This window comes from Gavia stellata, chromosome 4 (assembly GCF_030936135.1).
Source record: "Gavia stellata isolate bGavSte3 chromosome 4, bGavSte3.hap2, whole genome shotgun sequence".
In the NCBI taxonomy this organism is placed as follows: Eukaryota; Metazoa; Chordata; class Aves; order Gaviiformes; family Gaviidae; genus Gavia; species Gavia stellata.
The window spans coordinates 6,994,730-7,010,613 of NC_082597.1; the positions used below are offsets into that span (position 1 = coordinate 6,994,730).

General features: G+C 38.0%; 1 protein-coding gene across 2 annotated transcripts in view; it reads left to right on the forward strand.

Annotated features, from left to right (window-relative positions):
- The window catches only part of CELF2 (CUGBP Elav-like family member 2), a 380,716-nt gene extending 367,245 nt beyond the window's left edge, over positions 1 to 13,471 (forward strand). For both annotated transcript variants that reach the window (XM_059816034.1, XM_059816033.1), the window contains 3 exons: positions 1,965 to 2,108; positions 7,665 to 7,836; positions 9,128 to 13,471. In XM_059816034.1, the coding sequence (XP_059672017.1) occupies positions 1,965 to 2,108; positions 7,665 to 7,792 (272 nt within the window). In that variant the 3' untranslated portion in view covers positions 7,793 to 7,836; positions 9,128 to 13,471. The remainder of the gene's footprint in view (positions 1 to 1,964; positions 2,109 to 7,664; positions 7,837 to 9,127) is intronic.
- The last annotated feature ends 2,413 nt before the right edge of the window (positions 13,472 to 15,884 follow it).

Below are 15,884 nucleotides of genomic sequence, written 5' to 3' on the forward strand. Positions count from 1 at the left end.
GGATACTGGAGTAAAAATGTATTTTCTCCGAGTTCTTTACTTCATTTACTGCTAACAGCTTGGATTATTTAAAATGAAAGGATTTTTTTTAATTAACTTTTTTCCCTCATTTTTTCATGTTCTCTGCATTTATCTTTCATCTCACTTACTTTTGTTGGTGACAACAGACTATTTGACATCAGAAAGAAATTGTTTATTTGGTGTCATTGTAAGATATCTATCAGAGAACAGCTTGATTTTTTTCTAACTATTTTAATTTTTTTCTGTTTATGAACGTTCATATCAAACGTAGGCTTACTTTTTATTATTATGAATTGGCAGTGTCCCTTTTAAAATACAGACTTTTTTGTTACATGTCTTGTTTCTGTTAGTAAGGGGTTAAGTTAAAGTGAGTACATTCCATCATTGAATACTGACAACTCTGTTTTATCTCTTAACATGAATTCTGATGGAATGGTGAAGAGCCTGGAGTGGCTGAGGATAAACAAGTACCAGAGAAAAATGCTATATAAATATTAAATGCTGAAGCACAGTGAACTGCCTCATGCATATGCTCTAAACTATTGTTTAATAAATTTTTTCTCACTATTTTAAAAAATACTATTTTCCGGATAGGATGGTTTACTTGCGGTAAGAAGAAGTAAGTTCCAGGTGGCCAATTTTTTTCTTCTTTTTTTTCCCACCCCAAAACCAGTTTTTCTTTTTAAAAACTTTTTTTTTTCCTAATCCATTTATCCCCTCCTTTTGGGCAAACATTGCAACCTTTTCCTTGAGGCTGAGAGAGGGCAGCCAGCCTGGTTCTTCTGTATGGGAGAGGTGAGGCTTCGTGACTCTGTTGCGGAAGGCACTCCACAAATCTGATGCACGCCTTCCTCGTCCTCTCCAGAAAACCAAGGACATCACATCTGAGGCACACTTAGGTTCCATTAAGCAAGGGAATACTTAAACAGGTTACTCTAGATGTGTTTTTACCAGAAATGTTTGTTCCCTTTGTGTACCACTTATGCTCCTGGTATCTGCATGGGAAGGCCACATGTCTGGCTCCATCATACATCATGTTTTTCCAGGCATCCATTGCTCATTTCCAGTACATTACTGTAAAGGAGAAATTGAGCAAGGGAAAAAAATACCCTATCAGTGCTAGGATGAGTGTTTAAACCAACAGCACTAATAATGTATATCTCAAATTTTGGCTGTAAGAAAAATATTCAAAGCACCTTTGAGTTTGCACCTTTCTTTGCGAACTCAACTTCGTCTAAAGCCACTATAATTTCAATACAACTACTTTATTTTGAACCTTTTTAAAAGACTTACTTTACAAAGTTTCTTCCAGGAGACAGAGCCTTCTATGGGGAATTTGTATTTTAAAAAAAAGCTGTCATTTTGACATGAGTCAGTACAAATTTAATTCTGAGTATCGTTCTCTCTCTGACTTCCCTGATTTCCAAGTCACAAGGTTTGCTTTGTCTTATCCTTTTTATTCCCATCTCCACCAGTTCCCTGCCCTTTGAGTTTACATCTGTGACACTCAAATCTGGGCTCAGCTCATTGCATTTCCCTAAGTTCCCACAACTGGAATTAAACCAACAAACCCATGCAGGTGTTTGAGGCAGCAGAGGACTCCTTGTGCAGTTCTTGGGGTATTGTGAGAGAGGAATACATCGTATACCTGTTTTCCTAACCTTAATTATACTGAAAGACACTCATCTAAAGTGAATAAAGAGGCTGCAGTTTAACTTCTTCTGTAGTAGAGTTATCAAGTAAACCCTTTTCAAGATAGGATGCTCTGAAGAGCTGCATTTCAGCTCTGTTCCTTTGATGATTCACTTCCTTTTGTTCCTTCAAAGCTGGAAAGCGAAACGCTTTCTGACCATCACCTTCAGTAAGTATTATGGAAAAATAGATTAAATATAGCACTTGTAATAGCTGTTTTCATACTTGTTTGTTTATTTGTTTTCCTAAAGGTCCAGAAGGGGCAAACCTCTTTATTTACCACCTCCCCCAGGAGTTTGGAGACCAGGACATTCTGCAGATGTTCATGCCTTTTGGAAACGTTATCTCTGCTAAAGTCTTCATTGACAAACAGACCAATCTGAGCAAGTGCTTTGGTATGTCAAATTTAATAAATTGAATAGTAAGAACCGCATGCACTCTACTGAAAACGGGCCAGGAAAGAAAATTAAGAGCAATGTGAGAAATGTCATACTGGAATCTCATTCCGAAAATAATGGACTGTTAATCCTCAAATGAGCGGGAAGATGCACAGACAAACTAGTTCTAACTAAAAATTGGGTATGAAAAAACAATAATAATCTTCCAGTCTGACATCTCACATGAATGTGTCAAGTACATGAAACTAATTACACCCTATGCGGGGGAATGTCATTTAGTATACTATTAAACTGCCTTATTATGGATATCTAATTATTCTCTATTGTATAGCTGAGCCACTTACTTAAAAACGTTTTATGTTTAACCCATTACTTTTACATTACAGGAATTTCTTTCTTCTGAATTAAGTACAAGATTTTGCAATTAGTGATTGAATGGTGTGTACATATAGTTCGGAACGCTTTACAGCCAGTTGATGTCTAGATATGCAGCTCCAGCTGCTGCGGGCAGGCTCCGGTGTATTATGGAAGGTAGCATCTCCCCTTACCTTAGGGCAGGGCTGAAGGCAGCCTCACAAGATCAGTGTCAAGTTTCCCAGAGAACACTTTGAGCTGACAGAAAATTAGATCACAACAGAGGAGAAGATGGTATGTTGATATAAAACAAGTTCTAGGGTTGATTAAGTGGGCTGATGTCTTCTGAATAGCATAGATGCACCAGTTCAGTGCTTTGATGGAGTGGAGTACAGAACGTAAGCGAGTGACAATCTGTTAGAGCATTGGTCTAATAATTGTGGTCTTATGCAAAACATGAAGCGGGTCTAGGAGGAAGAAAGAATCTCTTAAAGCTAAGTTTTATAGGGTTTGACCTAAAATACTGGAGCTTCCATAAAAGTGACAGTTCTTTCCCAGAGTAAAGGAATGCAACTGTGTGTATGACAACAGAGTAACCAGTCCAGACAACCCCCTAGCTTCCAAAACTCCTTTGCACCCACAGTGTTGCTCTTTGCCCAGCACCATCCCTTAATTATGAAGTGTCCCCATTTGAAGTGTCCCCATTAACCATAATACATGTTTCTTAGCTTGCATATCATTACTTTTTTTTAAATCTAGGTTTTGTTAAAATGCATCTGGCTAAGGGCCATTCACGGGCCCCACAGCTGTTGGGCTTTAACCCATCTTGAAACGGTTTGAATTTATCTCAACAGACAGTACCCAAACATGTGGAGAATTCATGAAGTTACTCAGAAATACCTACTGCACTGGAGTTCAAGCCCTGCCACAATCTGAGTGTTTTTCACCTGAAGACAAGCCCTTAGCACACTTGGAAAGTTAATTTGGTTCAGAGAAGGGATGTGACATTCTTTCTGCATTTTTCCATAGTCTTTCAGTTCATTTTTGAAGCATTCACCTCTTTAAGCTTTAAAAAAAATTGTTAATATCTAGACTAATATCATAGAATGGTTTAGGTTGGAAAGGACCTTAAAGATCATCTAGTTCCAGCCCCCCTGCCATGGGCAGGGACACCTTCCACTAGACCAGGAATATAGTCCAGCAGGTTTCTGCAACGGGTTAAAACAGTTCCTGAGGCTGTAGCAAATTTGAAAAGTGGAGAAATGGACTCCCTATTGATCTGGAGCCAGTTCGGTTAGTATGTTGGGGTGACAAAATCAGTGTGGAGGTCTCCAGGAATCTTGATGAAACGTCAAATCAAGCTATGTTAATTGAAATGCAGCAATTGTGGTGACTGCTGAAAGAATGTAGATTAGTTTGGGCAGGCAGCTCAGTTCATCAGCTCACTTTCCACACTTGCTCTTTGTGGCTTTCCTTTTACTCTTTGTTTAGCTGCTTACACATTTGTCTGGATTTATGGGACACAGTTACCTAACTTAGAGTGATGCACCAACGTTTTCTTATTTGAGGGAAAATGGAGGGGTCAACACCCAACGGATGGAGGAGTTCTCTGTCTTTTTGGCATTAGTCAGCTTTCACTAACATTTCAATTTCTCATTCTTCCTCCCCAGATATTCTGCCACCAGTGAGAGAGTTCTGCTTTAAAAACAAAAAGTACTGCAGTGGCAGAGGAAGTTGAGATTTTCTGGTTCAGTAGGTGACTACTTGGTGATGCTGCTAATCACAGGCAAAGCCAGAGTTAATCCTGCTAGTTTAATATACTAGTTTATGCTAGTTTAATACTTCCTCAGCTTTATTAGCAAGAATCATCTATTTGTTGTTTTGGTCCCATATTTGTATTTTTAAAAGCTTTATATTTTCTCTGTCGTCCCCCCCAAAAACTAGAACAATCGTGCATCTGAAGAACCTGTTTCTCTCCTGTATCGTTAATGGTCATTGTTCTTGGTACAGTTTGGGTTTGGTTTTTTTGGTTGGTTGGTTTGTTCTTTTCTTCCCTTGTAATAGTAACGATAACGGTAATGATGTTTTGCACGTGCTTGGTGCTTTCTCCTCTGGCGTTTCCAATCTCCTGCCCAAAGGAGGAGAAAGTCAAATTATAGATGAGGACAGGTTGAACACCAGAAAGGTAAAAAGATTGTCCAAGGCTGTCCAGTGGCAGAATTGGGAAGGGAAGGTGCGTTCTGGGTGAGTCACAGGGTAGTGATACACAGTGATGAACGTTTATGTAACACTGCTTCTCAAAATGAAAAATTACTTTTCTTTGCAGAAAATGGACTTTGGCATTATTTGCTTTCCTGTCCACCTCAAATGGATGGTCAAAAGATTAAATGGTGACGAGGATGACAGGACAGTCTGTTTATGCCTGGAAGTAACTCTTCCATGAGCTCTCATGAGCTCTAGTTGATTCAGCAGAGAAAGGGTTTCACTCTTCGAGCTTATCTCTCGCCTTTCATAAACCTTAGAATAACAGAAATGAGAGATGTAAGAGTAAGGCAGGGGACCCAATGCCATCAGTGCATAAATGCAGTCTGCCTCATAGCAAAATTGCTACTCGAATGATTAAAAATATTTATCCTGATTATACAGATACCTAGAGTTTTAAAACAAAAATCAGAATTGTCATGACAGGGTCTTTGAAACTTGATAAGAAACATCGTCCCATCCTCGTATAACCTGCGGTTTAAAATTCAGACAAAAAATGATGAATGGGTGCAATCAGAAAAAGATAAATAAAGGGAGAGAATGCCAGATTTCTCTGTAAGCTTTCTAAATGAAGGTTCTTGATAAGGGAGAAGATGAAAGTGTAACAGGCTAACGTAGGTACAGCATTCTGTGTAAAGAGACAAATTGTGATTCAGAGTAACAACTGAGTGATAAAAGCTTATGCTACTGATGCAGCACAGAGATTGTGTGTTTGAATTTGTGGCTGAATCAAGGAAGCTAATAAAGAGATATAGAATGAGGTGACTTGTCTCACCCTCCTGGAAGGTAAGCATAGCCTGAGCTAATTGTTCGTCTGTCATCAGCGGAGGTGTCTAAATTGGTGACGTGAGTGGTGGGTGGAAAAGCCACCTCTGGGCGTGCTTGCTTCTCTTCATTCACCATTCATCGATGCCATCTAAGTGACTAGTTTAGATCAGCTGCTTAACTTTCAGGTGGCTAAAACTAGCTAAGAAGAAAAGGAACTGATTCTGTGATTCTGTGAACTAAGGTGATGAGAAATTCATAGCAGAAGACTTCTGAATGCACTTAAGAGAACAAAGTGAAGGTCAGGAAAGCTCTAGAGGAAAATGATGAATTCTCAAGGTAGGTAAGAGTAGCTACGTCTCAGTTGTGGAGCACCTGCCTGGAGGTGCTACAGCTGCCTTCCAACTCATGCTAGATCTCTTTTCTATCCCTGAGGCAATCCTAGAGATCAAGGCTGAGATCTGTGAGCTGATGGAAGTAGGCACAGGAGTGCAGTGCTAAGACAGTGATTGGAGCCATATGAACAGAGAAGATCTAGAAGAAAACAGGGGAAAGGAAGAAAGGAATAGAGTGATGAAGCTCCTCAGCATGTGGCAGTAACATTAAGATCTAGTGGAGAAAGTGAGGAAGTGACAAGAGTTACTAAAACTCAGGAAGGTATGGAGGAACGTTTGTTATCCCTTAAGGAGGTAACAAATAATCAACCACAGAACAATGTGAAGAGAGCGTATGGGCTTTGGCCGGGAGAAGGTCTGCGGAGACTTAAGTGAGAGGTGGTTTTGAGTGGAAGGAACAGAAGTTAGCCTGAATTGTCAGAGAAGAGTCTTAAGTTAAATAGCTTGGTGAAGTTGATTTAAGGTGAAACCATAGGGATGGTCTATGAAGGAGAGCAGCTGGACAAGGACCAGACGACTTGATAAGAGGGGTTTTTTCTTTACAATTGGGGAAAGAGTATCTTTCTGGTACTGAAGGCAGAAGAGGGCAGCAGTGCAAGGTAAGCAACAGCCATAAAAGAACAGGTTAAAACGATGGTAAAAAGAGGTTATGAATCAGAAAAGTACGCAGGCACTAAGCACAAAAGAAGAAAGCTGGTAGAAGAGAGGCGCTGAGAAGCCTGTGTGTTAGGAGTGAAAACAAAGTGTGTGGGATCCATGCTTTAACAGAGTGAAGGGATATGTGTTAAGGCAAATTCAAGTGGAAAGCAGAGGGAGCATTTCAAAGCAGATGCATAATAGCAGGCTGAGTACAGTAGTAATTAGCCAGAGCTGAGGCAGAGCAGCAGTTAGGCGAGCTTTGCAATTACAAGTGGGAGGCCCAGATATGAAAATGAATTTTGAGCTTCCAGAATCAGGGAGATTTGAGTCCATTATGAACAGAGCATTTTTAGTCTCCCAGGGAAAAGAAAGCTGAGCCAGGCCAGCCATTCTGAATTACCCGAGCAAGCATTATCCCCCTAGTTAGTGCTCGCAACCGAGGAGCAGAAGATCTGGAGTTCTCGTTGAGCCCTGCCGTTGTCTTTACAATGCTGCTTAATTTCGATGCTTGCATACCTCTTTGGGGACCAAGAGGCTGAATTAATTAACATTTAATGTACCTTGAGATCTTGAACTGGAAGGAGCTGTAAAAATGCAAAACATTAATATTGCAACTGTCCTAGGCTAAGCCCAAGGAGATGAGTGTTTCACAGCACTCAGGACCAGGGCACATGAACTCACATTCAGGTGTGCAAGTGCGTATAGGCATCTGAGTTTGGGGGCATCTGAGTTTGGGGTTTGTTTCTGTAACCAGGCTTTCTGTTTCAGCTTCACATCTGCAGACTGGCCTAAAAGTACTTCCTAAGAGACTGGGAGCTATGTAGATATTACACTGAAAAGTGTCACAGTAATAAATATCTTCAGTCTCTAAGGTAGGTAGATAAATAACAGATTGGAAACTGCATTGCACCAAAATGGCCATCTGCATCCCAGCTAGTAAAGAAATATTACGAAGGTAAAGGGGAAGGCAAAGGAAATGGGAGAGGAAATGGGATACGAAGTGTGCTCAAAGAACTAATTGGAAGTGAGGTAAATGTGTCAAATAAATAGTAATAATAAAGTCCTAACAAAACGCCTTCTGACATTTGTTCTAACCTATAGTTCGCTTTCTCTCCCGCCTCCGTTCTGTGTCTCGTAGGTTTTGTTAGCTATGACAATCCAGTCTCTGCACAAGCTGCTATCCAGGCTATGAACGGCTTTCAGATTGGCATGAAACGCTTGAAGGTTCAGCTGAAACGCTCCAAAAATGACAGCAAACCTTACTGATCTTAACCCCAGATGCTTACTGCTCTTATTTTAGCTTTCTTAGGGTAAGTCCCATGAGCAAACCTGTCCTCTGCAGGGGGGTTAAGAAAGAACATAGAGCCAACCTTCACCAAGAGACAGTTATTTTTACAGTTACCACTTCCATTTCCCCACTTGTCCTTATTACACTTGGCTCCCATTTCCTTGCCAAGTAATTACTGAGTTGTGTTACTGTATTTTGTTTTGCAGCATAATTTATCTCCTTTTTAAAACAAAAATAAACGTCTTGAAATTCAAAGCAACACACACACACAAAAAAATGTGCAATTTAACTCTGTGAACCCTGGTGCCATTAGCACACAATAAAAGTTGTTTTCTATGGATGGATCGTATTTTACCAGGGTGGCACCAGCAGTTTATAGGTTAAACAAAATGGCCTCATGCCAGTTGAAGCACTTACTTTGCAACAAAAATTGAAACAAGTCTTTCCGCTACATCAACTTGTTTTTTTGAGAAGATTTGATTTTTTTTTTTCGGTTCAAACCAACGTATTGTTATATATTAGTCTGATTTTACACTGGTCGTCTTTATATTTCACTTTTTTTTAAGTTCTTGTTTTTTTGGAAAGGATTAATGTAAAAAAGATTTAGAGATCTGTTTCTAAAGCTACAGGGTTTAAAATAAAAAAAATAAAATAAAATGAGTGACAATACTTGATGTTTCTTGAGAGATAAATTTAATAATAATAAAAAAAAGAAAGCCACAGGCCTGTAAATTTTATTTGTAAAAAGCATTTCTATTTTTATACAAAATTTTTACTGCCTCAGAAATAATGGAAGTTATTTATTGCCTATTGTTAACTTATTGGATACCTAAAGAGCAGCTCTCTATGCTAGCTAGATCCTTTGAAGTAGTCTCTAGAGTAATTGTGCCAAGAATGGGCGCTTTTTCACTGTTGAACCCTCCACCCTTTACAGTTCATGCTTTTACCCTCTTGTTTGTATTTGTCTGGTTATTTTGTTCGTAGTTTCCATTACCTAGTTTAAAGTTCGGTTGTCTGACCTTTTTTCCCCCCTCCCGGTACCTTTCTGTTACATTTGTAGAAACTGGTTCTTTCCTCTCTTTTCTCCCCAAAGAGGAATCCATTCTCTCTGACTCCTTTCAGATGGATTCTTTTGGGGTTCCATTGTGCTCTTGTTGACAAGTATTGTAAGTTAATGCAAATTACGTGAACGGCTCATAGACTCTACTGATAACAGATTTGCATTAGTTTTCTCCTGCACCCATAAAAGTGATTTTGTTTGTGCTGCATAGATTCTGTGTAACTTTTTTTCCTCTTCCTTGTTTTTTCCCTAGACATCTCCATGCCCGTTAGCCCATCGTTTGCCTAGCATGTCCCTGTGGCGTCTCAAAAAAAAAAAAGTTTCATCGTCCCGTCATTGTTTCTGATGTCTTTCTGACCTCACATCATATTTGGTTCTCCTACTGACCTTTGACCTAGTTTGACCTTTGAAATTTGCATGTGACCTCATCTAGCTATGAATTCTGGGAAGTCAATGTGAAAAAACATTGCTGCATTCATGCAAGACTGAAATTTATTATTAGAGAAATTAATGATAGGATTTAAAAACAACCTGTGGCAAAATGTTTTTTCTTTCTTTCCTTTCTTGGTTTTCTTTTTTCCTTTGGGTTTTTCGGTTTGGGTTTTTTGGTTTGGTTTCGGTTGGTTTTTTTTTTCATTTCGTAAAAAAAAAAATAAAAAAAAAAACAGACTTGAAAGTATTATACAGGGATTGGCATTCTGCCTGGTCACTGGTGACAATAGCAATATGTGTCCAGAGGCACAGAATGTTGGTTTCTAACAGACTACTTCCAAAACAGTTTGAGAAATAAAACTGTCTGATTTTAAGTCTCTAGAGGTCTGTAATAGTTTCTACATTTTTCAGGCAGTGTAAAGTTTTTTGATAAGGCCATTTTAGGTGGCTCACTTTCTCATTAAAGTATATATATAGAACCACTTTTTGTAGATTAGTATAAGAAAATATTTACCCTGTTTTAGGGCAAATGCTACCTACTTGTGTCACCTTTTGCTGAACTGACTCACAGTTAGACAATCCATGGTTTAATGCACATGAAATTACCTATATTTTATACTGTTTCAATGTACAGAAGAAAGGTTACTGTAAAATGTGTTACGTTGGTGCTTCTGTGAATTAAGTTGTGGTTTCATCATGAGTCTTATGGTCTTAAGTGTTCTATGTTTATAAAAGACGAGTTTAAAATTGGTTTACTTGAACAACAAGAACAAAAACAAGATTCAAAAGAAAAAAAAAAAACACAAAAAAAAGTTGTTTGCTTAAAAAAAAAAGAATTTCATGTGAAAAATGAAAAACTATTCCAGAATAAGTTTGTGTTGGCTTGTGACGCATTGATGTCATTTTTTTATTGTGAACAATTTAGATGTGTTTGTGTTCAGCAAAATGTGATCGGTTTTTCTTTTAAAGAAAAAAAAAAATCAGTGAAACTATAGTGCCAAATTCCAAAGGTACTTTCTTCCTAGAGCTTCAGTGTGTTTCTTGTGTGAAGTAATTTGATAACATGGGTATTTTATTATGTGTTTTGTATAAATCCCTAATATTTAAAGAAAAAAGAGGTTAAAAAGTTTGTTAACTTGCTATCCTGTGGTCTTGTTGCCTGAAATTGTTATTGTTTGTTATTTCTCTTTGATGTTTTTTGTAAAACATTGTATAAGTGCCCATGTTTCACTTTTTTAACCACTCTGCACACATCAATGCTGTGAAAGCAAACCTCACTATGTATTTTCTTCATATTGTATGGAAACCTCTAAGGTGAGAAAGTTTTGAACTTTTAACCCTTTCCACCCAGAGCTGTCTTGAGTGTTAATACCTTTTATACATTCACCATTTTGCTGTTTATTTTTATATATATATCTATATCTATAAATATATATATACTTAGTTTTTTGTGGTTTATTTAATACATGGTTGAAATCAGAACAATGCACAGGGCAGATCTGAAGGACAAAAATATTTTACTGCTGTCTAAATTTCTTCTGTATCTATAACTAAAATTATTTAAAACCGTAATTAACTTGTGGTTTTTCCTTTTTAGATTTTGGGGATTTTGTCTTTTCTTAAAGAGCTTTTAATATGCTGCTGGAATATGCTATTCAGTATTAATAAAATAAAAGAAAAAGAAAACAATTCTTTAATTATCTATTGTGTGAGCCGCTCCCAGACAGGAGTGGTAAATCCACCATTTGAAAACCTTGAGGAGAAAAAAAAAATAGTATTTTTGTAATTTAAATAAATGAACTTTTGCTTAAATCAGATGCACTAGATCTTCCTGGGTGAAAATTCAGTGTGCACTGCAGTTAAACTACTTCTTTTTATGGATAAAGTTTACATACACTGTAATGTTTGGTGTCATCTGCCATTATTTGTAACGGCAATATATTGGCTTACTCCTGCAGACACTCGTATCGAGAGGAGTAACTTTACTCGTACAAGTAGCCCATGGGAATATATTTGTGACTGATGTGGGTGTTTGCTGGAGGAAGCTCTGTGTAAGGAACCAGAAAAGAGATGCTGGTAGCCCTTTTCACTGCCTTGTAAGTCTGATTAGATTGCATTTCTACTGCACAAGTAGTGACCAACAACCAAATTTGGTTTTTTGCTACCGGTAGAGAGAATTCATTGCCAATCCAATGCGTGTGAGCAGCAGTACCTGCTACTGATGATAAAGTGCCATACCTTCTTCCACTTCCTATTTCTATCCGATTATATTCAAAGCCGCCTAAAACTAAAAACGAAGCCCTATATGAACAACATCAGCTGGTGCACTCTTGTCTCTCATCCCCAACTTAAATGCTTCTTTACGTAGAGCCCTGGGATGGAAAGGACTAGCCTCTAGTGATGCAAAAAAGTTTCCTTCTTATAGCACATGCACTTACAAATAAATGATCTATACTTTTCTCACGTTTTTACTACTGCTGGGGCCTTCCTACACCCTTTGAGGGCTATTTTGTACTACTTGCAGCAATTTTGCGTATTCAAAGTATCATCTTACATACGTTATATTATATATATGTACCTATATATATAATATGAGATCATCATTTGGATTGTTTAGACTGTTTCGCTAATTTTTCTCGTTGTACCCACCATATAAATTTCCAAAGCTTTTTTAGACACCCTGGTGTGTCCTGCGGGTTTACCAGTCCGGTTAGAGCGGTGATGCCTTTGGTCCTCGGGCAGTGTAACTCGGCGTCAGGCTGCCCCGAATTACGCTGCACGGGACGTTGGCTTAGCAGCGGGAGAGGAGGAATGTTTCTGTACTTCCAGGCAACTGAGATGGGTCATTGCTGAGAAAAGTGTCCATCTTGAAATAAAATTTAAAAAAGATAAAATAAAAATCAAGTACAAAACAAAAACCCAACCGTACACCTCTTGGGAGACAAATTATCTACCAGTTCTCTTTCAAAATATTGAAAGGAAAAAGCTGCAAGGGTGCAAGGGCCTAATAAGAGAGGAAGAAAAACAAGGGAAATTGCTTTACAAAATTCTAATCAAAAGACTAGACTAGTTGTTTTTCCGAACAAATTAGCTAATTGCGATGAAATGGCAGTCCTCAAAGGAGTAACAAGTTCATCTTTCTTTCACCATAGGGGTTACAGTTCCTTGGCTTGTGCTACTCTGGAATCATTTTACTGTTTCTGTTTTTATTATCTTAAGTGCTAATTAACAAAAGGAAAAAATATCCTGTAGTTTCATTACCTTTTTGGATAATGTCATACAAAAAAAAAAAAAAACAAACCTATGTATTTGTGTTTTTTTTGTGCTGTGAGAATTGTTGTTTGTAGATTAATAATACTATCATTTTGTTTAGAATTAAAAACTAGTTTTTAAGTATTGTCTGAGAAAAGCCAAAGTTAATGCAATCTAGTGGAAACTGTAAGACCATTTGAGTATTGTTTCTGTTTTATTGATGCATTTGGATTTTGTTGTTTGATGGAATTTGAGCCAAAAAAAAAGAACAAAAAAAAAAAAAAAGAAAAAAAAAGCAGGCTTTCCTATTTCTACAACTTGATTGTACTTATGCATTTTGTACCAGTGGAACTTTTTATACTGGAGATTAAAAAACAAATGGAAATTTTTGTGGCTTACTCTCGTGGGCCCCCTCGATCATGACTGATTTTCAAGTTTGATTTCTGGATGGTAGAAAGAGAGTTGGTTTTGTTTAGAGAATTCAAAACTTTGGCTTGATTTCTTTTTTTCCCTTTGCTTATATCTAGTGTTTAGAATTTTGTCTTAACAAAAGCGGTAAGTTTCACTTTTTATTCTGTATCGTGCAGTTACACAATAAGGTAATTAGAATTAGGAGTACTCGGTCACTTTGCGTGGATAAATGTATTAGTTAAAACGTTAGGGGTTTGCTTTTTTGCTGTTTAGATCAGAGTTTTTTCTGATTCTTCTGTCCTCATTGTGAACATAACCGTGTAGTTGAAACAGTCAGACTTATTTTTGTAACGTATGTTATTGTGTGATGCAGTTTTTTGCTTCTGTCTCCAATATTAAACCATTTTCCTAATACTTGTCTCTCTACTTTGTGTGTTGTATTGTTGGTGGTCATTCTGTGTTGGTAATACATCTACACACCTCACTGTTTCACGTGCCTGTTTTTTTTTTTTCTCTATTTGTTGGTTGTGTACAAAAGATACAGTCGATTCCACCTAAGTGAATATCTGATTGGGGGGCAAAAGAGGATTTGTACATTTTAGGCATGTTATGGTTTCTTTGATTTTTATTTTTTTTCTCTCTTCCTCCCCCTAGTCATGCCTTATCACTTGGATAGTCTATCTGAGCAGGAAGCATTTTAAATGAGTTTCCTGCAAAGTCATATTGAAGGTAGCTTTTGTTAGCCTTCTACCTGCACAAGCTTCTGCACACAAACACACAGAAGCCACCTGAAAAGATTTTTTTTTGCCGTGGCATTTCAGTCAGTCTGGAAAATGCGGATTATGGAGATCAATTCTTCCTAGTCATTAAAAAAAAATAAATAATAACACTCTGCCGCTACTTCGCAGAAGCATATGAAACGTTCGAGAAAAGGAGGATATAGCCTTGGGATTTCTTCCAAACTGCACAGCAATCTGATGGCATATGGTGTTAGTCAAACTTTCCTTAGAAACTAATCACATCTTAACTAGGGCTGTGAGAGCCTGCAAAAGCCTACCAGGTAATTGAGTGTTACGTGCAGTTATAATAATTTAAAAAATAAAATAAAATCCGAGTGAGCACAGGAAGACTTTCTATTAAAGCCAGTGGAATTAAAAAAAAAAGAAAAAGATAAATAAATGATGGAAAAAAGATCCCCTGTTGTTCAAATGGGTGATATTTGTGCTGTGGGCTTACAAAGCCGATCATGCTCAGCATTGGCTAATGGTATTACACAAATCTCAAAAGGGACAAAAGAAATACCATAGCACTTTTTTTCTTATTATTTTTTACAGTTGACTTTTAGCTTTTTTTATTCTTTCATTTCCTATAATTTTTTCCTCCTCATAAGAATCTCTCTGCTCTCCCCCAACCGGTGTCTACCACGATGAAATAAAAGCTGCAAAAGAAAGATCTATGTTCTTCTGGTTTACAAAAATTCTCTCTTCTCTCCTCTGTCTGATTGCAGATACAAACCTTACAATTTGGAGAGGGGGGAAAAAAACAAAACCAACCAAACCAAACCCAAGGAGGAGAGAGAAGCACTGGCGAGTGCTCTCTGGAATTCAAGCCATACGCCCCCGTCCCTTTCCTTTGTCCCGCTTTCTGTGATGCTCAGGAATCGAAGACCACTTAAAAGTGCTCTTATGAGACCCAAATGACACTCCTCCCTCTTGTCTCCTCTCCCCTGGTCTTTCTGGCACTCTGGCTTTGGCTCACACACACAAACACACACACACACCCCACACACCCCCCTCAAGTAACGTCTTACGAGGTCATGGCGCACTGGGTGTTTCCGTGTGGTGTCAGCAACGACGTTGGCTCTTGTGTTTGGAAGAATTTTGACCTTTTCTGGTGGCTCATGAGTTGGCCTGGTTGTTACTGCTCAATATTTTTTTAAAAACATTTTTTTGCTTTTTTTTACTTTGCCATTTCCATGAAAGACAAATACGTGACGAGTCTGGCATCCCAGACAACCTCAAGTGTCGTCTTGCAGGGTGTGTTGTCAGAGGTCAGGGGTCCAAGCAAACGCCTTCCATGCAACTTGAAGTTTAATCTAACACCACCTGTAGTGGACAGCCCAGGCAGGAGAGCAGAAAGCGATGGTCAGACTATATCCTGGGTCTTTGACACCTCTAGAGTTTATGATCCCAATTTGGATAATTTTGACACCAGTGGATTCAGTTGAGTAGGTCTTGACTTGCATGAATGATGAATCGGAATTGGTCTCTGGGTTTTTTGGATTGCTATGGATGTTTTCTTTTTTTTTTCTTTTTTTTTCCTCCAAAACTTGGTCTTAGGAAAGAAACTAGAGCTTTGTGAAGGGTCTTTTCTTCCAAAAATACAACTGAAAAAAAAGACTTACACTGCAGTTGGGTTTCTTTTAAATACTCAGGGCTGAAAGACACAGGGTTTTCTTTCTTTTTCTTTTTTTTTTTCATTTCAAGAATGGGGAAAAATGAGTTCCTTAAAGCAATGCAGCTGAACAGTTTGTCCTGCTTAAATGCATGTTTTTAATTTCAATTATGTAAGGCACCTTGCAGTGTTAGCAAAATGTCTCTTTGTTAGCTATATGTGTATCGCCATGGGAAATTACCAAACTGTCACAAGAGTTGCTGATTAAAGAATAGCCTGCCAGAGTGTGTGTGCCTTTGCCCAGTGTGACTCTTAGGTATTAGGCTAAGGAAAACAGTTTAACAAAATGTAGTGTGAATCATTCCTGATAAGTGAATAAAGCATTGTGACCAAGCAATCAGATTATTCACTTATCAGGAATCGACTGTACTGATAGTTTGCCTGATTGTTTTTGTTCCTCATCTCTGTTGTAGTTTCACTACTTTGCTGTGTTCTGTTTTTTCTCTCATGCTCTTAGCAAA